Source organism: Motacilla alba, chromosome 5 (genome assembly GCF_015832195.1).
Source record: "Motacilla alba alba isolate MOTALB_02 chromosome 5, Motacilla_alba_V1.0_pri, whole genome shotgun sequence".
Classification (NCBI taxonomy): Eukaryota; Metazoa; Chordata; class Aves; order Passeriformes; family Motacillidae; genus Motacilla; species Motacilla alba.
The window spans coordinates 37850162-37877437 of NC_052020.1; the positions used below are offsets into that span (position 1 = coordinate 37850162).

Sequence of the window (27276 nt, forward strand, 5' to 3'; positions counted from 1 at the left end):
AGCTCTGAAGCATGATGTAAGTACAGTCATTACTCCAGTGCAAACGTCCAAGTGTTATGGTAGGTTCAGGGCAGTGCAAGATTTCCTGTTCTCAAAGCTTAGTACACAACAGGGGATGAGCTATGAGACTAGACTGCAAACTCAGGAGGGACCCCTTAAGATACATCATTTACTCATACAAGTTTTCACCTAGAAACTATATTAAATAATATTTGTAAAGACTTAAGTAATGGCCCTCCAGCAGAAGTCCTCCAGATGATTGTTGCAGGTTTTTTTCTGCATTCAGAGAAAGCTATGTTTGAAGGCTGCACTTCCTTAACATCAGATTCCAGGTACTGGCTGTGATGAGCAAAGCTGAAAATTCATGAGCTTCTAGGTGCCAGAAAACCTTTTCTATAGATGAAAAATATATATATCCATAGAAATCAAGTAACTTTTCAATATTCTCCTTTAAAACCAGAAAAACTTAGCCCCTCAATTTTTATGACACAAGATCTATCTTCCTGCTAGTACAGTTTCATGGACCTCACAGACTTCTTCATTTTTCCTCAATACTTTCTTTAACATGTTGATTTAATTCAGTATTTTATCTGTTGTGTTACCGAAGTTATATAGAGAGGCAAAATTCTGTACTTCCTTACTATGCCTTTGTTGGATAAGCTTTAGGATCACATGATCCTTTTTGCCATGGTACAGTTCTATGAGTTCATGTTATGTAACTGTCTTTAACAATTAATTTTTTCACTTAAGAGAATGTTGTCTGCATTGTTGATATAGTAAGTATAATCTCAATTTTGATGTCCCCTCAATTTACTTTGTATTTGGCCATATGAAAATGCCTTTAGTTGCACAGTGACCATGAAATTGGGTGTAATTCTAAAACAATAATCTGTTCTCACTTATTGCCCCACCAGCTTTTGTGTCTATTGAAACAATTACCAACTTCATTAAGTGTTTGCAGTGAATAAAACACAATACTGATTCTAAAGGGTTAGGCCTGGGATGAATTATACATTTAATTCTAGAGATTATGATAGCTTTGAAGCATTCCCAAACCAAGCTTGAGAAAAACAGAGATTTTAACTGATAATATTTTGGTATGCATATTTAAAGTTTGTGAAAGTATTAGTTTCACTTCAGGGATATTCTGAATTCTTTCATCTGTCTGGCAGACAGAAAATTCACCCTATTGCCACAAAGGTCACCTGCAAAGATAACTGGGCCATGATTCCAAAAATCCAATTTAGCTCATTTGAAGCTCCATTTGGTATACTGGTTTGAGTGAGGCAGACTTTTTCAAGAAAATTTTTATATAATCAGTATTGAAGATTATAGCTCTAAAATCATAGACGGTGAAGCCCTTTTATCTGATTTGTGTTATCTAGGTAAATTATTTTCTAGGTGTTGCAAATGAATCATGCTAACAATGATGGAAGAATGATTGTACTTATAAAGGACAATTAAGATCTATTGCATTTCTTAAGAGATTATATGATAACTATTTTCTTTCCATTCGATAGTAACATGTGCCACTTTCCTTCCTTACATGAAAAAGGACTTCCTGGTTGTGATGACAGAAATGGCTTATGAAAATATTAAAGAGCTAATATCACATGGCAATTTAGCAATCATGCAGGTAGTGAAAATGGCTTCATTGGCTGAATGTGGAATTAAAGTCAAAGTTGTAAGCTACAGTCTTACTGATAAAAGACTTAACAATTATTTGACATCTTTAAATAAACTATTTCATCTCGTTAATGTTATTTTTCTTCATTTTGCACTCCACTTTATGCTATGATCACAGTCACAGTGAGACATTTTGGAATCTCCAAATGCTGAGCACTGCCCCCACCAGCCCTCCAGCCAGCTGCCCTTGCTGTTTGTGTTCTCTGCTCTGTCTTCCCAGGTGGCAGGTACAGCAACTGAAATTTGCCAAATTTACCTTCAACAGTTTTGGTTATTCCTGAATTCTGGTTTCACACACATGTAAGACAAACCAGCTCTTCTGTGAAAGGAGAAATAATCCTATTTCCCCCCATTTTTCCTTTCCCAGTTGCTCTGTCCTGCCTTGACAACAGCCCGTCCATTCTGCTGGCAAAAGGTCTGTGTGTGACACGATGACCTAGCCACAGCGAATCTTTCTGGATTACCAACACATTTCAAGTGGCCAGGTTAATATTAACCCAATCATTTCCCCAACATCCAGGACTCCTGAACAGAAGCAGAAGGGCATGTGCTGGCACAAAGGAGAGTGTGGCACAAAAGTAGGAATGCATGACTCTGGGCACACAGCATACACCACTTCTTCTGGTGGCAGAGCTGGCTTAAAGCATCCATGAACCATGGCTTCGGTTAGACAGAAATCAGGATGTAGTCTGTTATGTTTTTTCTTTAACCTTAGAGTTCGGATGTATGGTTCACATCTTGCTGTGTATTATACTCCTCCAGCTGTGCTACAGTAATGGCACCTCTACCCTCTCATCAGGCAGTAATTTTGAATTAAAATGCCTCTTCTAGGGATGGCTTCTAAAGTACAACACATACCACCTCATGAATGTGGTAACCGATATGTCGACATTCCAGAGTGCTAAATAGGTGAGGATGTTGGCTTTCAGGAACAATCCCTTGCCAGATAATACTTCATTATCTGACAGACCATCTGGTTTCCAGTCCATCAATGCTATATTACTACAGTCAGCTCGCTATGCTTGATTATTGCCCAACATTTGTATTACTTTGTAAATAACAGAACTCAAAAAAAGAAAAAGAATCTTCCACAGACTGAGCAAGACAAATCACCACTTGCTCATGTACTTGTCATTGTCATTTTTGGATAATGGCCAAACAGTGGATTTTTGTCCATGTGACTTGTGCACTCAGAGTACAGCATACCCCATTGTTATCAGGAGAAAGATCACCAACTTTTAATTGCACAATATATATAAACACAGCTGGCCTCGTGACTCATTCTGTAATGCAGTATGTTACTCCCTAAAATTCTGTTTCAGGTGTGACCTCAGGACTCTTTCTATTCCAGTTGTTGAAGTCTCTGAGATATACAGTGATATACTCCTAGACTACTACTATTTAAAGAATATTTTTGCTTGGATTCTAGAAGGAATGTAAATGAAAAGCTGTATCTATTGCATATCCTTTTGGTGTCTGTTCAGAGCACAGACTTAAGAATGAGTAATCAGAAGAATGTGCAGTTTGTAATTCCATAAGCAATGATAGCTGATCTCTTCACAGTAAAACAGGCATTTCTTCAGTGGGAGGAATGTGACCATGGCAACAAAATGATATTACAGAACAAGATCAGGAAGAACAATATTAGCCACATTTATTAAAAAAGTATATGTTTACTTATGAATAAAAATAGTGCTTTAGTGTAGTTAATAATATAATGAAAGTTTTATAAATAGTGTAATGGCTTTTAAGTGAAGCTGGTCCTCAGTACTTATTTGTTACCAGCTCTCAGAATTTCACTTCTGTGCATAACTCCCCTTTCCACAGGAATCAGCAATCTCTTTATTTTCTTTCCATAGTCTTAGGGTAAAATTCCATTTATCCCACTGTAACTGATATTGTCATCCCTGCCAATACATATTCTTAGCACTAATACCTGTTTCAAAATCTAGATGCCTAACAAAACTCTATGGCCAAATAAAAAAAACTCAGAACAAAATATTTTTGGAAAAAAAATTGTGATTAGCTTCCAGTGAAAAATGCATAAATAAACAATGAAAGAAATGTTTAATGTTTTCTATATTCTTTTTCCCCCCATAAACAGAATACTTTTACAGTGAGCACTCTAGCTGCTCACGATCACATTCTTACTGGACATGTCTGAAGTCCTTTTTCCAATAATGAAACACAAATATAAGTATAAGCAAGTCAGGATGTTTAGACCAGACTTCCTCCCAGGAGGTTGGTGACAGAGAGAAGTGAGGATTAAGTCTCTTTCAGGATGCTGTGTAACCCCAGGCACCTGATGTGTTGCTACGCTGGGTGAGAAAAACAGGTTGATGAAACTCCACAGGCTCAATTACCACGAGCGGGGGAGAACTGGGTTTCGTGAGCAGAGATGGTGCTGCAAAGAATACATTTCCCAGCATGGGGTACCCCACGATCCAGACAGAGTGTGCAGAGCAGCCACTTGACTGCAGCTACAGAAGCTTTAGCATCCCACCTCTTATTTGCTTTAAAATGGTCGTTAAACCATACTCCAGCAAGTGGGACCTCCTGGTCTGGATTCCTCTATGTTCAGAAGGAGAAAGAATCTTGAGTTCCTGGTCAAGCCCTTTAGGACATTGCATAAAGGAGAATATATTTCAGAGGCTGTTAGTTCTAAAAAACAAGTAGCAGATGCAACCTTACTTTATGAGGAGCCCAACCATATGGGTGTGTTTTAGGCATGATCTGGAAATGCTTAGTAGTTGATTGATAGAGCCTACCAGTTGTCTCCACCTGACAACTACCTGACCCTTCTTACAGTAAGAGCTTTGGGCTAGGTGATAATATAATTATCTGGACATGGCTTTTTTTTTTTTATTTTTATCTTTTTTTATTTTTGCCTCATCAGTATCAAATCCAAGTTTTCTGGTATGGTCCAAAAAGAGCAGTTTAATTTGTGTTAATTCTGTTTTTCTCAACTGAAAGAATTATTGCAATTTAGAAAAATAGTAGCTTATAGTTTGTTCATGGACTTCTAATATCCATGCATTGGATATTAGAGCACTAGAACTATTGGTAAGGATGTTCTGGTTTAAGTGAAATATATTTGTGCAGGACTGGTTTTATAATCAACTTTATTCATAAGCAATTAATCTCATGGCTTTGCAGTAGCTGTTCTTTCAGTTTCTCAGTCATGGTGCCTTGCCCACACTTTAAGTTGCAACACACTGCCCTTTGTCCCAGGGTCTGTCCTGGCAGGACTTTGTGGAGATCTGTGGACACACATGGTGGTGCTCTGACCACATCTTCCTCCCTGCAGCACTCTGGCCAGCTTTATTGTTTAAGTATCTTCTGGATAGGATGATGATCTCTCTAGGCTGCTAAGCAAGCTTTGTGGCTGGCTCTAAGGACAAAGCAGATTTTGTCCCACACTTTTAAGGGTTATGCAAAGTTCTGCTAAACACAAATAGGTGCTTAGTTTAGTTTCTTTTCTGATGAAATACTCTCAAGCAAACATGAAGTCAGTAGCAAACCCTGAGGGCTAACAGAATTCTTAGTTCAGCTGTTTTTCAGTGATGGGCAAGCAGTGTCATTTGGATGTTTCTGTTATAGTTACACATATATAAGCACTTTTTAATTAACTTCTTCCTGTGACAGAATTTCTATTCACAGGTGTTTATAAAGTGGTCTCACGTGAATCACAGAAGCAGAAGCTTTGGTCATGCATCAGTTAAGGTAGGAAATGTAGACATCCAAGGCTAGCTGGAATGCTATCAGGCATCCTCACATTTCACCATTGCTATCTGGAACATTTTCTATGACAATGAAAACTCTATCTACATTTCACAAATGAAAAGAACTGCAATTAAAAAAAAAAAGAAAAATAGTATAATAGATAGTGATGAACCCATATATTATAGATACTTTCTACAGTCTTCTCTGAATTCAAATTTTATACAATTTCCATGTAGACTTGTAGAAATGCCAGTTAGACGTCTATTGCCACAATCCATGCAAATGATTTACACGACAGAATTACAGGTGTCTAAATTCTGTTTCTCTTGCTGAACATCTTAAAACTTAGGGCAACTGTAACATTAAAAAGTGTGTAATTTAATATATTGTCTTAAACACAGGCTTAGGTAATATGCCAGAAAAACATTAGAGAGGCAGTGCAGAAGAACTTGGTGAACAATCTGTAAATTTGCCGGTCACTAATGAATGTGGAAAAGGTGAAATGTTTATATAGGGCCTACGGCACTGTAGACTATATATAATGATCACCCAGCAGGACAGAAGCAAATTTACGTGCTCTGCTCAGGAAGGCAATGTGAGCTTCATTTTGAATTAAGTTACTTACCTGGCACAAAAGGAATCAAAGAAGGTTCTGAGGAGCAGGCAAGCAGCAGCAGATTATACTGCTCAAAAATCCTGGATTTTTTTTTCGTTTGTTTGTTTTTTCAAGTAGAGTGTTTGAGCATTTGTATAGTCTAAGCAGCAAGAACCAGGATCTGCACAATTTAGTTTGCATTCAAATTTGCTCTCTTGAAATTGAAAACCAAATACTATTGCTTACATACAGCAACAAGAATACATTTGTGCCATCTTTTGGTACGGAATTCTTTCCTTCTCTTTTTGCTCTTCTTCCACAGTTCCCCAGACCCCTTCTCTATCAAATACCCCCTAAGAATTAATTTCATTTAGGAAGTCTCTCAGCATTAACACATCAAGCTATACAAGTTTTAGTGTATTTCTACTACTGACCCTTCTCTTCCTACATTTTTTTGTACATGTATACTCATTTTCCTTTCCATCTGATTTAGGTCATCTCACTGGAAGCACAAAGGAGGGCACTAACATTTACAAAGCAATGGGAAAGAATAAATCTTTATATAATACTGCCACTAGCTAGAGTGTGAAAATGAGGTCTGTATAGCAATTACAGGCTGAACTTGAGGGATCATTTTAAGGTAAAAATAAGCATAAACATTTAAGCAGTTAACATACTGCCATATACCTTATAGTAAAATGATAGTTCCTCTCCCAGGAGCAGGATATCTGCTAGGTCATTTGAAATTGGAGTTGCTATAGCAAACATTCTAGCCAATAACTAAAAAGTTATGCAGAACTTTCATGGATGTGAGTAGAAGCAATATTTTAGTGGCCCCTACACAGCTTAAACTGTTGTCCACACAAGGCTGGTAACAAACAAAGTGTAATGCTTGTGTGGCTTACACCTTAAAACTGTGCCTTATTTTTCATATGCATACCTATATTCCTATACCCTGGAATATAAAAAGAAAATTCATCACCTTTATGTCACCAGAAATTATTTTAATGAATTAGAAATTGTTTGGGTACTATCTGAACTTCCCTAAACATTTGCAAAAAGCATGAAAAACAATTCAGATTTGGCCACAGACAGATTCTACTGTCCTTCATAATTTTTTTACTCCACCTTCATTCAGAGAAGCTTCCAGAATAATGCCAACAAGCAAAGAAAGCTACAAATCAGAGCAGAAGCTTCAAAATGTGGCGTAGGAATTACTGCGATACTGAAAAAAATCTTTAAGAAATACTGTATGAATTTTTGGACCCTTCAATCTCATTTCTGATTAGCTCATGAGTGATCTGTCAAGTTTTGTGGTCAATTCTCTTTATGCCCCCACATTTAATCCAAACATTTGCACAGAAAATCAGCATTAATCACAGGTAAAGTAAGAGTTCCCAAAAAATTACTGTTCAGGGGTAAACTTGCCTATAGTTATGAAGGAGGAACTGTATCCTAATGGCAGCCCTGGGTTGTGTTCCTTAAAAGAAGAAGAAAATTGAAGGCCTGATATAAAGGCTTTAGCCAAAAGAATAGTTTAAAAGAATAGTTTCCACTGACTTCAGAAGGATGCGAATCAGGCCCCTAAAGTACCAACTCACTTAGTACTGACTGCTGAATTTATAGCACTTATTTTCTTTGGGCATAACAGCATCCATTCATCACAGTGCAGTAACAAAGCTGTAACCTGATCTATGACAAATATTACAAGCCTAATGGCTGATGTCCATTACTGACGGGACCTGCTCACCATTTAGAAAAGATTGGCACTGAAGGATTACTGAGCAAACATAGCACCTGAAAAAACTTGCATGCAGGAGTCTGTCATCAGGTGTGTGATCGAGGGCATTATCTGAGAACGCTGGCTCTTATCTTCGGTTGGAAACTGCTGGAATTGCCAACAATTCTCAACAAAGAGCTTCCGTCATGGAAGGCTGATACACCGAGCCAGTCTGGTGGTGGTTTACCTTCCCAAGGCTTCATTCCTTTTTATGGATCACCTGAGACCAAGCAGCACACCAGTCTTTAATAGCTTAAATAGCAGGACAACCTAGCAAACTGATGACAATCAAGGGAAAACCAATCCTTTTTGGTAGAAAGACAAAATTCCAAGCATTCCCTCACAGTAGCTTAGAAAGACTTACTTTAAAAACTGCATTTTCCCAAACAGAATGCTGAGAAAGCTTTCTTGCCACCGATTCCTATCATTTTGCAACTTTCCCTATATTAAACTGCTCAGTAGCCAAGTTTTCACCTTTTAAACCAATACAATTGTTTTCAGGAACATACTAAATTGGCACTCACCCTTTTTCTGTATGTAACCCTAGATAAAATTAAAATTATAAAATTTTGAAGAAAGTCAAACAAAATTGCTATTTGTACAAAAAAACAGTGTTACTTTTCTTGTTGTTATAATACAGCTTTGAAAGTTATTAATTACTTGCAGCTATTAGCATGAGTGGTCAGAGATATTTTATTTTTCCCATTCAATTTCCCATATTTAATTTGCACAGGAGTTTTTAATATGTAACTGAAAGTTTTAGTTTGCCCTTTTATAAACTTCTTAAAGAAAACCTAAGTTAATTTGATGCTTAAATTAAATTACCCATTTATTAAGGAAGTATAAAAAAATTAGATGAAATAATTTAATATGCTGTAACCCAATAGGTACAAGAAAATCCAAATATTATGCAAGTATACAATTTTGCATTTTCAAACACGGAGACATATATGTAAGAGTATTTTAAAACAAAAGCTGAAATACTAACTAGCTAGTAATTCACTTTTATCCCCCAAAATTAGGGCAGATTTACTCATCTAAATCATAGTAGCCATCAAAAGAATAAATACTCTCTATATACTAAATGGTAAATCAGACAGAAGATAGATGATATTTCCAATAAATGTGGTGCAGGAAATCAGATCTTAAAATACCTAAGACATTTTTGATGAAGGCTTTTATACAGAAAAATAGTTGAATTAAGACATAGATGGAATATATAATTTGTTGCAAGAAGGGTTTTACAAATTAAAGAAGGTACATTTATCAAAATTAATTTCTTAAGTCAGGATATAAAGCTAGTTTGTGTGGGATTAAAATTATGAAAAAATCAGTTTAATAAATAAATGTTTTAATGGTAAGTGATTCGAGCCCCTGTCTATGTTAGGAGGCAGCAGGATTGTAGAAGCATTTATCCCAGCCACAGAGTTTAACTCTACAGAGAACAGTGAGGAGATGTATTGGGTTTGGCTACCTAATTACTACGCTTCAGAGGTGTTTGTTTATTATGTAAAAATTCCATTTTTCAGAATGAAATAAACCCTAAAAAATCATTGTGTTTTTTGATACAACCAGTGTATGATAGTCAGCCACAAACCAGCGTGTTTGCAAGTTCAGGCAGAGCTACAATACACAAAAATAGACAAACACTGAAGGCAAGCTATATAAAAAAAAGGCATCAGAATTGATCTTGTATTCATAACTGAAGCCAATGCTTCAGTCAGAATTACTGCCTCATATGCTGCTTGAAAACTTCAGAAGTTGACAACGAAGTGCCTGCTGGCTCACAGTGAAGGCAGCTCTCTGGGCTGGATGGACAGAATGCAATGGTGCAGTTTATCTGAGCTTATATGCATGCATTCCTGCAAGGAGACGCAGCGTGTTAGACACACACTTCACTTGATGTAGACAGTTTTGGAAATAAGTAAAACTATTTTTATTGCATTAAAGCTAGTATTGATATTTATAGGGTAAAAACCCACAGCATGCCATAAGTTGCATAAGCAAAGAACATGAAAACTAAAAAAACCCCAATCTCATATGCAGTTAGAATTTTATTTTCTTTGAAGAGGCCAATTACATAACAAGCAAAATAAACTATTTATTTTTCACAGTTCGATTCTCTGAGTCATATGGAATGCAATGTGCCCTGAACTATGAGTTAGCATTATACAGAAACACACTCTTCTAAAATATTTCCATACCCCATGCTAATTCCATTTTATCTTGTTTTATTTAAGATGCATTCCATGGAAAAATCTATGTAACTGTCAAATATTCGTAGCTATTTACATTGCCTTTTTATTTTGATTTGGCACACTGTTTTGGAGGAATATTTATGGTCAAGCATGGATATTCTCAACATCTGGATTACTAAATTTCTTTCAGAATGTGAAGCATAATATACAGAAAGACTTCAGTTTGGGTGAAGAACATTGCAAAGAGAAGAGGGGCTGGTGGTGGTCTCAGGGATGAATGTTCAGCTTACCCAGCAGTTACTGCTGCCATGGCAGCTCTATGGCTCAACAAAAGATGTATGGTCGACAAAGATGTATGGTAGAAGTTTCTCATATAATTCATTTTAACTTCCAACATTAAAAAAGAAAACAAAGTAATTTATTAGGAAAAAAATTGAAGAGATCTCCACTTTTAATAATACAAAAATGTTACAAAAACTATTGTAAGTAATATACCCTGAAAATAAGAAAACTATGATTATTGAAAAAAGTTCTACTTAGTATAATAGTTTGTCATAGTCGTACTAAATCTTTGTAATTTACAGTTAAAATAATGAGCAAATGTATGTAATGTAGAGCTCAGTTATTGCTGAAGTGAAAATGTTTTATCACTGAATAAAGTACTTGATTTGGCATAGAATCTTGATCTGCATTTTTACAGATGTAAAAAATGTTAGTTGTTCAAATCAATCTAAGTTACATACAAATAAAAAATTGTGGACTATGGTAATCAAAAGGATTGGCATAAGAGAGACAAAGCTGTGTTTTCAGACTTAACCAGTAAAGAAATGAATTTAAACGAGGTAAAGATGCAGATTAGACAGAGATATAATAGTGCCATTATATATAGACAGATACTGCCATTATAAATAAGTATGACATATAGTCTGAGAAATATGCTAAGTGTACATTGTTTGGTTACTTAGATCAAGACACAAAAAAAATTATTGAGAACTTTTTCTCTCACCCACTTCGAACTACAGCTTAGAAACTTTTATTTGAAAAACAAAGCTTTTGACCTAAAACTCTGTTGCTCATTTTCACAGGCATGCTTTCTACAACTAAAATAAAAATGCTTTACTTTGCATTTTATGCTGTCTGCCAGGTATTTCCTGTGAACATCCCATCTAAAATCTCTTGGTTCTAGTAACTAAAGTCTGTAAAGAAAATCCTGGCAAAAGTGTAGTTCTAAGCTTCACAAGCAGCCATTTTAAACAGAAAGCTGGTTTTGTTGTGTTGACAATCACATTTTAAACTGATTCCTTCCAGATGAAAAGATGCTATTTCAAACAATGTAATAAAAGTGTGAAGTCAGCTGTTCTAAGGACATAAAAATGATTTATCTGTTCTCTGGTCACTTTTTTTTCCCCTTAATACAGTGGAATTTTTATTTTAAAGAAGAGGTTATCAAATAATAGCTAACAGAAGCCCAAATTACAGAGAAGTAAATAACCACTTGTCTTTTAAAGAAACATATCACATACCTGCAATTAATTTTGCACCTCATGATGCCTCCTCTACCGTGTTTATGAAATGTTAAATGCAATGGCTAGATTTACATAACCAATAGATAGCTAATTCTTGGAGTTGACTACTGACAATCATCAGATTTCAGAGCTTTTTCCTTTGGCAAGAAAGAGGTTTCAGATAGATTTCAGGTTTTTTTATCTGCCTGTAACCGGCCTTGCCCCAGCTCAGACTTGAGACACAGCCCTCCACCCTCCCCCCCCACCTCTCCATCCTGGTTTGAATCAGTTTCTCATGTTTTAAATACAGGTTTCAGTTCTGGAGACTTAATGGCACAAAAGAGATATCATTTCAGAAAAAGCAAGATTTTTAGGGACAGATCCCCTAAAAGCAGCATGATCCAAAAGTATGGCTTAAGCTTAATTTGCCATTTAACAGTAATTCCTGAAATCTTTCTTCAGGGGATATGCAGCCCTGGCTGTGACTAAACGTTGAGGGGACTTGGTTCCTGCCCTGAAAGGTTCTCCCTAGCTGAAATTTTCATACAGCCCTAGGGCAGCCATGGAAGCTGTGGAGAAAGGGAACACGTATGGCACAGCCTGTACGAGCTCTTCCCAGTTTTCTAACTCTAGGTGGCTCTCAGCTCATCAGCTCCGAGGCACGGAGGTTTCAGGGCTCAGAGGCAGCATCATGTCCCTGCCTGAAGTGAGGGGAACAGTGCCAGGCAGATATGTCTCCATCAGGGTGCCAGCAGCAAACCTCTGCTTGGAGAACCAGGAAACATAGCAGTTCACCCCTTGAAACACGGCTGTCTTTCATGCTGAGCCAGTTACTGAAGCAGGAGAAATTCATGGCCATTTTCCTGGGCTACCAAATTTGGCAGACAAATTCTTCACTTTCAGAGAACTTAAACACATTCAATGAATTTGATGATAAAGCATAGTATGGTGTTTTCTACACACTAGATCTAATAGAAGGTTTATTATAAGCACAATTATCACACTGATCTATTTAAACATGATGTTTGAAACCATCAGGAACCTAATGTGGCAAAATGACAACTATCCTTGAATGTTAAAATAATAAGGATTAAACAATTTAGTTCCATTGACCTTCCGAGAAGATGATAGATAAAAAGGGCTTGCAAACAATTCTTGTAGGTGTTTTTCTACTTCTTTAATATAAGCATCTTATGATGCAGTCATCTGATTCCAGGGAGTTACTGCTATAAACACTAATGTTATAATGAATTCTATTTATATTACAGTATAAAAAACAGAGACACGTGAGATATCATATCTTTAAGGGTAAAACTATACGATTATGAAAATACTTGAAAAAAAATACAACAGCCTGAACCTTTAAAAAATGAAGATCCTACACCCAATGTGAGTGTATCTCCAGTGGCCTTTGCAAATGAAAACAACTAATGCCAGTTAACGTCTGGCATGTTTACTTCTAAGATGCTTTTAAGACTTACATGATTTTATTGTGTTTTGTTCCTATGGGAAATAAATAAGCATGTGTTTCATCTTTAAAGCACATGATTCTCAGAAGTTATTCTTTTTAAAAGAGTGTTCTTGTTTACTGCGTTGCCATATATACCAGATTAAATTTTGCAAGTAAAATGTGTGTCCATCAGTAATAAAAATCTGGTTAGTCAAATGCTGCCCTTAGTTACACCACTGTATTTCACTGTATTCACTGTATTTCAGACAGATACACACATAAAGTTTTTCGCATTCCAAAGCCATTTTTTTAATGTTTTCAAGTGTTAACATATGAAGATGGGGGTAGGGAACCTCCAGTCAGGAGCAGAGAATTCTTGCCTGAATGGGATGATGAAAACCTCATGACAGTAACATCAGTAAACACTGCTGACGCTGGAGACAGCCTGGGCTGTGGAACAGGGAGCTCTCCTTGCACTCAGGATATCCAGCTTCAGGCCTGAACCTGCCACTACATCCATGTCTGCTGTCAGACAACCACTTCATAAAATGAGCTGCTGATTAAGTCTTCAGAAAACTACTGAATTATTGATACTGAACCTGTATCAAATAATGCAATTTTGTGTCCAACATGTGTGTTCTGCAGAGCTTTGATATTAAGTCACTACCAGGGGCCAAATAAGTGCCATGGTATCAGGCTGCTCTGCGAGAACTGCCCCTGTGCATGCTCCAATCCAGGCCTACTTGACTCTACTTGACTCACTTTACAAATCAATATCCCTATCTGTACATTTGAGATAATGGTACTTCCTTCTTCTGTGAAGTGTTTTGAGACCCACTGGTTAAAAGAACAAGTATCATCTTTATTTTGTGACTCACTAGTGTTGCAAAAGCATCCAGCCACTTAGAATTGTTGGCACTGGATTAAGAACTGGTTATATACAAAAGAAAGCCTAATGCACATCACCTTCATATAAATACATAAAAGATGTCTCCTTTGTGGCCATATTTGATCTAAAACCTTTTGAGTATAATATAAATCAATATGTTAAAGTAAATGATGATGGAAATTCTGTCAGTCAAACTTCATGCATTCCTTTAATCTTGAAAGTAGTCTTTATGATTACTTTATTCAAGGCTATACCATCATTTAAATTTCATGGCTCAGCACCCATTCAGAGTAAAAATAAAAATGATGGTTTTAAGACACAAGTACAGATAAAATAGAGACAAGGAAATGAAACTGAAAACAGTAAGACCAGATATTGCACATAGGTCCTTGTAGACCAAGGGTAAAGTGAGAGCAATTGGCATAATAACAGTTTTAGGGAAAGAAGATCTATCACTCTGCATACATATGTCGTGGACTACGAAGAAGCAACCCTTACTAATTAGCCAGAAGAAATTCTGAACTTCTTTGCTCGTGGGGCACCTTTCTATGCTAAGGCACTGTTTTTCTTCTCACTGCAGATATGTGAGACCCACAGGGCCATGTGGATCCTTTCTTCCAAACTGCACAGGCATGAGGGCACTTGCTGAGGAGTGTTGTGTTCAAAAAGAAATGTACTGATTAAACAGTTGATAAATTTAATTATGTACTATGAGAATTTGCTCTGTCTGTACCTAAATTTTGCAAGCTTATGCTCCCTGAAGATATAAGAATATTAGCTTTTCTAAAACTGAGCCTTTCTTCTTTAAACATGTGCAAAGCAAGAACAAGGGTTTAAAGATTCAGCCCTAAGACATTAATTTTATTCATGAAAGCCAGCAGATTTAACACAGGTTCCCAGTTTAAGCCACTACATTGTCCTTTATAATTTCAATTAGAGTACTCGATTCAACACTTTTTTATAAAACTTAATTTATGTTTTGGATAATATTATTTCCCACAGGAACATGGTAATTATTTCTGAAACTCTAAATTACAGGTTTTTAGTGAAGTCTACAATAAACACAATAGGATGGCAAGAAGATGCCAACATAGAATAATGTGATCCACAGAATATTTCTACAACATAACAGATGAAAAGAAGAAAAATTAGCAATATACTATGAACTATGTGGATGCATCAGGAAATATACAGATAGACATTTTGGTGGTGAAGTGCTTTTTTTTTTTTCTTTTTAGAATCTTCAGGCTCACTTTAGCAAGGCTGGTACAAGTATTATGAGTTTGTAAGAGAGAGGCCAGTAGTGAGACAGGCCAGTAGGACTAGAAGAGAGATGGATCTATATATAGATTTTTTTTCTCTTGAAGTACAAATGCTAGCAGACTTTCCTCAGTGCTCAGATGGAAGTTACTGTGCCTGAAGTGGAGGCAGAAAAGGTACCTGTACTTCAGTTTGCAAGATCACAGTTTCTGAAACTGGCAGTGTAGGTGAGTCTCTACTAAGAAATGAGATTCTTGAATGTAGCAAGCAGTCACGGGTCCAAGTTCACTTCTGCTCCTCCTGGTCTGAAGTGCTAACAAGAAACTAAGGAGTGGGGCAGATAGCTGTGTGTGTGGGAAATAACATCTTAATCTACAACTTCTGCTTCCCTCAGAGCACCGAAAGCAGAGCCTTAAGTCTGGTCTTTTGATACCACAAGAATTTATGCCTCTAGTAAGTTGAAATTAATCTCTCCTTTATAAATGCACACTGGGAAAAGGGATTTTTGGCAGGACTGACAATGTCATGCCTACCTGGCTGGAAATTTCAGTCTTTGTATCCTGTGCAACACTTACTGGGGAGTAGGAATGGTCAGTGATGATGCTGGTGCATGCCAGAGACTGGTGCTTGCCTGCATGGCTGCCAGCTCTGCCAGTCTCCTTCCCTGACCTGCTGGCATTTAGCAGCAGCAGAGTGTCTTCTGAAGCCAGGTGGGAGAGCCAGGCCTCAAGAGCACTGCTGCAGTCTCTCCAACACTCGTTACCATGACATACAAGACAACACAAAGGAGAGTGCTAGCAAATTCCTTAATTGATGCATCATTGCTGATATCACACGAACCAGGAGCCCTCCAGCTTCTGCATGTTTGCTGATGACTCTGCACTCATCCAGCTCCTGCTTAGTCTTGGCTGCTCTCCCACATACTTCACCCATAGCTGACAAGTTTTGTGCAGCTTTATAACCCCATTAATGTATGAATCAGTGTGCTGCTTATTAAAAAAAAAAAAGGTGTGTGTGGTCATACAGACAATTATAAGTGCAAGAGAGGTAAGGTGGTGCTGAGAACAAGACAGGAATAATTACAAAGCTATTGGACTGTGTAAATGTGGAGGTAATTGCTCCTTCCCAAAGCAAATTAAACATAAATAATCAAATAACTCAGCAGAAGTAGTGAAGTCTAAATTAATGACAATTGTGTTTTGCACTTTCCCAGGACCATCTAGCTCTAAGAAAGGCAAACAGGCACTTTAAACTGTAATTTATTCAAGTGTTGAATTATAAAACTGGAATCCAGGACACTACTACCCTTCCCATCTCAGGCAAGTTAACAAATGAATGAGAAAGTAACAGGTTTTTTGACTGAGTGCCTCCCAACTATAACCCAGAACATTTACTGTTAAAATTATGAGCCCATGAAAATCCAAGTTTATAAGAACAAAGTTGTTTACAGTCTTGGAATAAAAGCATCCATCATTTTAATGCTGTAACTGCAGATTAAGACAATGCAGATGGGCATAATTTTCCATTCTTAATATGAGACACAACACCATATGTCTTTAATATAATACAACATATACATTCAGCTAGAACATTGGTTTATTCTTACATTTCAAATTCCAACTTAAGTCACTATCTAAAAAAAATGCAAGTGAGCAAAGATCATGATGGTATAAAGATCAGTCATTTAACACAATCTAACATGTTATTTCTAGGATCTACAGAGAATAAAAAGTTTTCTTTATTAATGCTTTGAGTTAATCCTGTATCCAAACATTTTCCCCAATAAGCATCAGATTATTTTTATGTTGGCTATAAAGCTGTCACTCCTCAATAAACAGACATGCTCCTGGTGGGTTTACCTCACTGTCAAAGATCTGTCAATTCATGCATCATCTCATAAATGAAACCAGAGAACCTTTACTGCACAGCTCCTAGCAAATCCAGCTGAGCAGAGGTGGCTCATCACCTGAGAGGATTCCCACCACTGCAGCTCCTGTGCAATTGGTAGTGACTGGATGCTCCCAAAAAAAGTTCACAAAATCCCTGAAGTTAATAGTTCTGCCTCTGTTTAAAAGAAAGTTATGTGACCTTTAATACTCTGCTCAACTGAGCCTTTGTTTAGTGAGTCTCAATTAAATTTTATGTTTTGTGGCCCCCATTTTCTTGTAAGACAAGAAAAGAGTTCAAGGGATGGATCCTTCTTTGAAGAATTTAATTCCCCATGAAGAAAATGTAGTTTCAGTTAAAGAGATACTCAAAGTTTGGGGGAAGAGAGTTTTTGTAGAACTTCCTGTTGGGCTTTTTTGTTTGTTTTTGGTTTTGGGTTTTTGTCTGTTTTGCTTTTGTTTGGTTGGTTTTTGTTTGTTTGTTTTGTTCAAAGATTTCTAGTGTTTTGTAAAGATGAAGGAGTTTTCTGATTCTTTGAAATGGACAGTGTTCTGTTAGTGTTTAGACAATTATTTCCTCTGTCCTTTTCGTTGTAATGAGGACAAAATCAGAGGGATAATTAAAGAATTTTGGCAGTTATTGGTGATGAAGCTTTCCATGAAATCACCAGATTGCTCCAGATTGTAGTAACATAGTATTGGATGATTTTCAGTAAGAGCCACTGCAGCAAATGAATCATTTGCATATGTGTTCATAAAAATAAAGAATTCCTAGATTGACTCTGCATACTTAACCTCAACATAAAAAGGTCAAAAAATAAAGGCACCATGAAGTGTCTCACCTGAACTGGGCTTTGACATTCTGGCTTACCTTAGTTGCTACAACTGAAAAATGTAAGTACAAATCAGCATAAGCAATATTCCCAAATGTAAACATTTTCAGGGACAAGCCATTAGTAACAAGTCTTTTCTCAATGTGTTTCTTTATTTAGTTAGGGGTTTTTTTTTAGTCAATTTAACATAAAATCACAGACGCCAAAAGGGAATCCAGAGTGCTGGAAAAAGATGCCTAAACCCTTTTTCATTTAGTTTAGTTCTTTTCACTTTAGTTTATGCCTAAAATCTTTATAGATTTAGATATTTAGATATTTTCAGAAAATGCCACACACCATCGGGGGTGTTTCACATTGCCAATATGAAATAAACATAGGGCATAAATGAGTTTCTTATGCCCTCCTCACAGACTTACACACCTGAGTCTGAACACTTCATAAACTGATTTTGTTTACTTAGTATCTAAATATGAAACCTTTTGTTGGTGCTCTCTTCTGCATATTTTTGTGGCCACACAAGGAATGGGTTATCAGGATTAAAGGTTTCCACAAAGTAAAATAATTCACATTCCACCCTCACTTCCTTCACAGTTGTCGTAATCACCATGGTCCAGAAAACCAGACAACTTGTGCAGACAGGAATGAAAGACTCACGGAGTCATACAGGTTTTTCAGGATTACCTGATTTATTTTCTTTTTTTTTTTAATCTGAAATTCAACATTATAGTTTATCTGAGATTTTTTATCTCATTCTTTTTTCCTAGTGCTTACTACTGATGTCTGTTTAATGTGAATTTCTGCCTCTATCTAACTTCCTGAAGAGAAACAGGTACTCATGACATTTGCCTTTTGACGGCTTGTATTGACTGCTTGTATTGAGTATTGACTGCTTTTGAAACAGGCAAGCAGAACTCTGTATTAGCTCTTGCCCAACAGAAATTTGGTGCAATCCACTGCTAAACTGTGATTTAAATATATAATATTTTAATGTAATCATCTTCTTTTTCCTGCTCACAGATTCATGACTTGTTACAAACACTAAAAATATTCTGGTTTATTTCCAGTATTGGGGCACAAGAGTTCCATAGGAAAAAACTAATGAATAATCAATTACCTTGGAAGGTGTCTCTTGATATACACTCTCTCTCCAGATACAAAAAATATTAGTGAATTGGGATGAGATAAACACTGTTTTCATGCTCACTGACTTAAATATTGCAACCATTTTTCTATTTAAAAATAGTTCTAGATTATTGTAAATATTAATACCTCAATAGTTTTCTTTTGAGAAGCAATACAAGTTAACATAAACTCAGCCTAGAAAACCTCAGAAGCCACAGATTATCATTTGTGTGGAATCTTTTCAGCTTTTAAGCTTTTTAATGTCTATTGTAGTGAAAAAACACAACATTAATCTCTCAACAAAAAATGAATTTGCAACTAATAAGGGCAGCTGCCACAACTTCCTCTTTCAACACCTTAATGAAACTTGTATGAAAACTAGTATGTCCCTACTTTCTCATTTCAAACCATCCAGTTCTATATGGATGTGCTTAGGTAGTTTACCTCAGCTAAATCTCACTGCAAGAAACAAAACTGGTCTAGTTATTAATTTTCACTGCTCATCTCACCTCTGTTTTTCCAGTGCAGCTTGTGGATGCAAGAAGTCAATGTCTCACTGCACCTATGCTGCCTCCATACCCAGCATCTGCACCACTACATACAGGAGCAGTTCCATTCTGATGAATATTTAGGTTGGACTCATGACCCAGAGGTCTTTTCCAACCAAATCTTTGCTGTGATATATGGATTAAAAAAAAACCCCAAGGTTGCTATGGTATTAAAAAAGTCTATGGAAAGCCTGCCAGCTACTCAAAGCTGGATTTTACTAATTAGAGTTACCTTGATTAAAGGCTAGCTTCCAAAGGGCTCCTGTGGATAACAGGCTTAGCTTTAAGCATATGATTGATCCCATTACATTCACTGGCTTTAACTGGACTGCTCATAAAATTAAGCCTATATTTAAATGCCTTTCTGGATCAGAACTCTCAGAAGAGCTCAGGCTTAGAGCAGTGGTCCCTTATGATGCCAGTACGATTCCACTAACTGATGAACATACCTGTTCTTTTCCATATTCTGTCCAACAGAAAAACTGGAATTCTGCTTACACAGGTTCTGGAAACATTGTCTCCCACAAGAAACTAGGAATGCCATTTCATCACAGCTTGTAAACAAGCGACACACTCAGCCCGAGCTAGTTACTAAACCAGGACAAGACACACGAGTGAGGATACAGCAATAACTGATGCAGCAGCCATCCTGCTCCAGTGCTGAAGCAGGGCTTGCACCAGTGGCTCGATGCAGCTGTGCATTCTTTGACATATTATAATAACCAAAAATGGCATTGTGAGTCTAATTTAGACTAATCAAGACTTTTCAAACTGTGCTCGTTATGTAAGACTATGTTTGCCAAATTCTTGCAATTGCAAAAAGAAGAGTGGAGTATAAAGAGGATCTAATGTCTGGAAAATGGGTGATTAAGAAAGGTTGCATAAAATTGACAATTTAAAAAACATATACTCTTACCCTTCTCGTTGGAAAATAGTCCTAAAACAGTCCCCCAGGCTCTTGTAACTGGTTGGATCAGTTTTCCCTCTTTGAATTTGGAACCTAAAAAAAATACAATTTACATCACAGCATGAGGAGTCAGGGATTTTAAGTCACTTTTAACTTTCCAATTATTATATAAAAGAAGTTTTAAAGGGTTTTTTAATGTTTCTGATTCATTATTATATACTGTTCCTGATATACTTATTAACACTGTTTTCATAGAAGCTGTTAAACCAAGGAAAAATAGAGCTTTAGTAGTAACTTTTTTTGTAGTTTATGGAACTCACAGTATAGCTATCACCTTTGACATTTACACCTCTTTCTAGTTGTTTGAAAAATAAGCTGTTAACCCTGTGCCTGATCCAAAGCCCACTGAAACTAATGTGAGCATTTGAGTCAAACCCTGCTTTTGAAAATCTGGAATGTAATACTATCGTGTGTTGCTTATTTTTATGTTATTTTTATGTCTGACACAATTACAACAAAAATCAAGCAGAGACATGATCAGATATTAGAGCACCATTCATTTTTCATAATTCAATAATGAGATGAACAATAAAAGTAATGAACTATTCTAATTGAAACCTTATTTTCTCTATTCAAATTTTGACAACAATAAAAATTTCAACATGAAGCTTGTGGCCTTGAAAGGAAAATCAAGATTATGATTTAAGATTGTAAACTTCTTATTGCCATGATTTATGGACAGCAACAGTGAGTTTAACAAACTATATTATTTTACTAAGTATCTCAGTTAGAGGATCCTATTTCTTTCAGTTTAAAAACTGCAGCTGGAATATTCAAGTAAATAGAATGGAGATATTTAGATTAATTTTTAGCAACATAACTTATTTTTAAACTGTCGATTACCAAATAGCACTAAAAAATAAAAAGACTATTACTGTTGGCAATTCCAGTCAAAAATAGCCCTAAATCAGGCAATCTGGTTTTATCCCTGGTTACAATAACAATCCTGATTTCAAGGAATAATTCATATTACAGTCAAGTACACCACTTGCCACAGGTACACTGCTGTTCTGAGAAACATCAATTGTTACTTATTCTGATCACGATACTGGATCTCATTTATACGAGATAATGAATCAAGGCATTTTTAACTCCAGGTTAAATAGCAATTTTCTCCTCTCTCACAGAATTCAGTAAGGTCAAGTCAACATTTGCCTGGTGGCAAAAGGCATTCATTGTCTTGAACATCAGTATTTCTGTGCTAACACAGCTGGAATTTTCTTCAATTTGAGGAAAAAAATTCTAGTGATGCAATTCTTTGGGCAATTATGAAGGCAAGCCCACACCTTTTTTAAAACAGTTAGAAGGAAACACTGAGTCCCTCCATAGTCCTAATAAAAGTAGTTCAAGCACATCTGGGATCTCTATCTGGGGTAACCTCTTTTATTAGCACAAGAACTTGCTGCCAAGTTGGCAGAAAGAAGAATGCTATTCAATAGGCTTACACTCAAATAAGAGCTGGTGCGTAACATTTTGTCTGAAAAGATCCCTTGGGAAGGCTAATAGTTGAAAAAAATGCCTCAATGCCATCAGCATAGTCCAACAGCAATACCAGCTACAGAAGCTTTAACACTGTGGCAGTCAAGCAATCCAAATTATAACAGAACCTAATTTCTATGCACATTTTAATATATTTAAGACTTGATTGTGTATACACCTCAGCTCAAAATTTAAAATGTCTTTTTCCTAAAAAACTTGCAAAACCTCACCTCATACTTTCTCAAAATATTTAAAAACAATGTTTTCTTAACCCAAACTCTTCTCCTCGAGTTTCAAGATTTGGCTTCCTTGTAAACTCAAAAAAAGTATCACTGTTTCTGAAGCACCCTTTGAATAATGCACATTGCCTCTTTCACCCTGCAAATGCTCAGCGATGTCCTACTTGCATGTGTGTAAGGCTCCCCACTAAATCGTGCATGCAAAACTGTTTGTTGAACTGGGGCTTTAATTCCAGAGTCACAGTGGATCTCAACATAGTGAACATATTTATATAATTCTGTTTAACAGCTTACACATTGGCAATTCCTCAACTAAATTTAAATGATTCAATAAAAATACGTCCTTTATAGCAATAATGTAAGTAATGGCATAAGAAATGCAATAATCCTGTAGGTAATTTGTGTTTTATCAGATGAAGGATAACTTCTTACTAAAGAAGTTAAGTCAAAGAAGCTTTACATTTATTTCACATATTTGTTTTAATATAGATAAGACTTTAGTGTTAAATGAGTCCATTTGTTACACTGAGTCACACAAATAACATATTCCTTCCTTTAGGGTTTTTGGATCCATTCCTTCCCTAGTAAATCTATTTTACAGCTTTAACAGCAATTCTAAAATACATGGCAATTATGTGCTTCAACCTAGATCTGCGAATTGGGTTCTTTGATTCAGAATTGCTTGCCTCAATAAAATCATGTGTAACTTTTTAATGAACTAACTAATTGATCACCAGCACTTGTTATAAGAAGCTCAGGGAAGAGCTGAAAAAAATGTTTGTTTGTTTTCCTGGAGACAGCAGTGGCAGCTTCTATTAGTAATGTTAATATAACACAGAAGAGCTAAAGCATTCCCTTAAAGAAAAGCCCAACCTGGCCTGTTTTTAATGATTGTTTAGAGGAATGAACACAACTGCAGGATATGTAATGGCTGTCTCTGCTTCAAATCCGTTCCTTTCTAAAAGCACTATAAAACCACTGAATTTCATGCATTTTTGAAAGTTGGATGGCTGCCTTGTATCCTTTCAGCTTTTGCTAGACCAAAAAAGATAAATTCCCCTCTAAATACCATTGGAGTACTAACTTCTGATCTAATCATTTTGAAGTGTGATGGCAGGCAGCCCTCAGTGACATGCTGAACAGCCATATGTGTGGGAATGCTTTCCCAGGGCTGGGATGGATGACCCCCTACGCACTACCAGCATCCAAGAGTCAGAAGTCACCGGACACTCCAACACATTGTGTGTTTACTGCAAGCTTTATCACTTTAAAAATGAGCATCAGGCTAACTTTTCTCCCCTGTCATTTTCCTGCTTCTTGGCTTTCTGGGCAGAATGCTGTGCTGCTGAGCACTCCCACCCTGGCAACGCTCACTGAGCTGGGGGAGGCACTTTGCACCCTGCGTTGCCTCTTCCTACCTGGGACCAAGGCATTTACTGCTTGCCCCATTGGCTCCTTGCAGTTCCCACATCCATCTCCCATGCCATGAGGGACATCACATTTTCTTTTTTTGGCTTGTAGCAGCAGTCCAAAGGGCTTGGTCTTCCATGTCCCCTTTGAATGAACAGTACCTTTGCAGCAGCTACACTAGATACCAAAGTGCTCTGATAATGCTTAAGATGAGAACATTAGTGTCCTTCCCTCTTCACTGCAGAGACACATGTTTGGGGTCTCTATAAAAAGTGGGAACCATGTAAAACTATTTGAGGTTTTGGGGTCTGTTCAAAAGGCATTGAAAACTGATGATCTAAAACCATGAAAATATTTTCACTTACCCACACTAATCAGCACTGAAACTTCTACTTGTGAAAAGAATAAACCTAAATTATTGTTATTTTACTAGCATGAGAGAGAACATTTTTTATGGTTATAACAGTCCTTGATCAATAAGTCTCAATAGGCTCTGCCTGAAATTCCATAATGTAGAAGACGCTTGAGTTCTTTCAGCAGTTCTCTGAACCACTTATCCTTTAACAAGTAATCCATCATGTTGTGGAGCAATGACTCTACACAAACACATGCATCTGTTTCCAATGCCTAACTCACAGTCCTTGCTGGTTTTTTAATAGCCAGCATTCATTCTGAGTTCAATAAACTCCTCAGTCCAGATCATGCTTTTCTGATCCTAATCCTATTGCAAAAGTCCTCTAGGTAATCTTTTCTAATAGAATCAATATCTGTACGAGAACAAATAGATGCATATGCTTTATGAAAAAAAGATTCTCTCACATCCTTCTGTAATTTGCCAAATTTTTTGTTCATATTTGCTGAATATCTCATCAAAGTTTTCTTGTGCATGTCTGCTGCTACATTATTCAGATATTTAGTGTTTAAAGCCACAACATTACCTAAAAATCCTCCCCATTTTATTTACTGATCTGGGCTGAAGATTTCTAATTCTTATTGACATTGTTTTAGTCATCTTAAAATCTAAAAGGAAGAAATCAGTATCTTCATATCTAGATTGAAGCACATAGTGAGCATTTAAGTCCCAGTTACGTAGGACAACCACAGTGTGATATGGAGCAGTCTAGACTTGTCAGATTCTTGCCGTGGGGTTCACAAAGACCCTCATGCATAAATTCCAGAATTTCTTGCTGTATTTATGCAGCACTGCTGACTAGTTTCTCAACCACAGAGTTCAGAGAGAAAGAAAAACACTGACTCATAGAACCAAGCTTTATACCAGGCTGCAGTGCCTGCCAAGGAGTGGCAGCCTTAGCTGTATTTTCCTTCTCTGCACATCTCAGTAGGATTTTATCATACGTTCGCCTTGGTTTTGAATACAGCTCCTAACATTTCCATTCATGGTTGGGGTTTGTGCAGTACCAGAGCAAATAAACTTGGGAACTGACGTATATAGATGCTATAAAGAAGATAATTACATGGCATAACAACAAAACAAATTAAAATATCTGTGCAACTTTAATTTTAAAACAACTTTTAAATAAATGTACGGTCTTTGGAAAACTGAAAACATGTACAGCTTTTTTGCACTTTCAGTAATTCCCATGATTCCAGACACTCCTAACTGTATCCACCACACCCTTATATGTTGATAAAAGAATGTATAGTCTGAAGTTTTATATAAATATACGTTATTTAACAGTTTACATACTTATAATAAAAGAAAATAACTGCATTATATTTTAAAAAGATTTTGATTTGTTAAGTTAAACATTTATTCAGGTATTACTATGAATGATTCTACCGATGCTTAAATTTCATGCAAAACTTTGGACTGGAAAATGGACCTCAATAATATAATTCATTTAACTTTTTGGCTCAAGTTCTTTGAGTTGCTTATGTTACTTACAGGATAATAACTAAGTTGAGAGTATAATTCTGCCACTTATTTTAACAGTAAATCATAGGAGCTGTTAAAGAGCTGAATATTACTTTTCAAACCAAAAAAAAGCCTAATTATTTTAAGCAAAAGACATAAGTTTTGCTACTGCAGAAGTTCATATTTTGAGTGTTCTAATATTGACATGATGATTATTTAACTGTGAAAAGCATATAAGAATCTAATAAAGTAGTAACATAAAGAACAGGTAAAGAAGAGAACTTATTCCAGTTATTCTCCAAACTAGCCATAGGTTTGTCTCAAATATATGGCAGTTAGATTTTGTAGCTGAATGTTCTTACAGTTTATATTTACCTAACAGAAATAAACCAGAATCATAGATAGTAAAGCATTAATAAAAAATTATTTCCAAATTCATCACAATTAATTTCATTTTGTTGGAATTAATGATGCTTGTTAAGTTTATTCACTCCTTTGAATTTTGGAGGATTTGTTGGGCTTTTTAATGAAAAACAAAAATAATAGTAATAATGGAAATAATTGTAAAGATACCCTGAGAGGTTTCTATGCAGAGTTGGTTTTTATATCAGCTATGATAGTAAAAAAAAAACCTACCAAACAGAAACTGATTTGTCACATTTACAAATGTGTTTATCAAACATTGCTTCTCATAAATGTGTCTATTCCACACATGATCTCTGCCTTACTGTAATCCAGATCTGTTCTGTCCTCATGCTACCTGATTTGTACTTTGTCTCTGAGAAAAATACCTCAGAAATTGCCATGAAAAAGAAATAAGTAGGGCAAAAGGAGAAACCACCACCAGCAGATGAGAAAGGAGCAAGTGCCCACATCTGAATAAGGGTATATTCATGGCAGAAGTTACTGCTAGATCAACAACAGACTTGTCAATTTACAGCAGAATTTAGATGGAACACATTGGCTGTTCTGATCAAACCAGACCCGGTATGATCATCACCACCTGTTGCCTCCTTTTAGATTGGCTAAAAGCAATTTATCTAAACCCCCACAAAACACTTGGTCTAAACTCTTTCAGCCTCGATGATAACTTACCATCCATAGCTTACTATGAACTTACAGTTTTTAACAAGTATTTTCCCTGAATGAAGTGCATCATTAAATACAAAACCCATGAAGTCTTAAACATGACAAAACAGCTTCTCTCAGCCAGCTCTCTGAATGTGACTCTTACTCTTAGACTAGAGAAAAGTACACTAATCAGAAGAACAACTTAATCTTTCCTGTACTTCCTATTCCTTTTCTAGATTACTTTCCCCCCTCTCTTGCTTTTATATTCAGGCTAAGCAGCATATCATTCCATCAAAAATATCAGTAGGAAAAAGAATGCAGTACAGTAAATATATTTTTATTCTTTTTTTTATTTGACAATACAGCTATATTTTTTCAGCTACTAATGAAGAACTCTTCTGATTTTTTTTTTCCCTCCTGCATTAATTCTTTCATTGTGTGCATGGGACAAACATACAGAACCCACAACATCAAAAGAAGCTTTCTATTTACATGTAGTTTTAAAAAACATTCATGAAAAAAATAACTTGACCAGAAGCAGGTCACATTAATCCATTTAACTGTTTCATGCAGAACTACCCTGGTAATATTGTAAAAGAATAACAAAAAATAACTAGTCATAGCACTTACATATGAATATTTTAATGTTTTCCCAAGAAAGAAATTCAGCAGAAACTAAGTTCAAACAATAAATATTTTAATAATCTAATTCCATCAATGACTCTGTGTGTGGAGGGGGAGTTCTAAACAACAAAAAAC

At 36.2% G+C, this 27276-nt stretch overlaps 1 protein-coding gene across 1 annotated transcript in view; it reads right to left on the reverse strand.

The window, feature by feature from the left end:
- The window catches only part of SLC25A21 (solute carrier family 25 member 21), a 236152-nt gene that overhangs the window by 37625 nt on the left and 171251 nt on the right, over positions 1–27276 (reverse strand). Inside the window, exon 3 of the mRNA XM_038139816.1 lies at positions 20392–20475. Coding sequence (XP_037995744.1) covers positions 20392–20475 — 84 coding nt within the window. The remainder of the gene's footprint in view (positions 1–20391; positions 20476–27276) is intronic.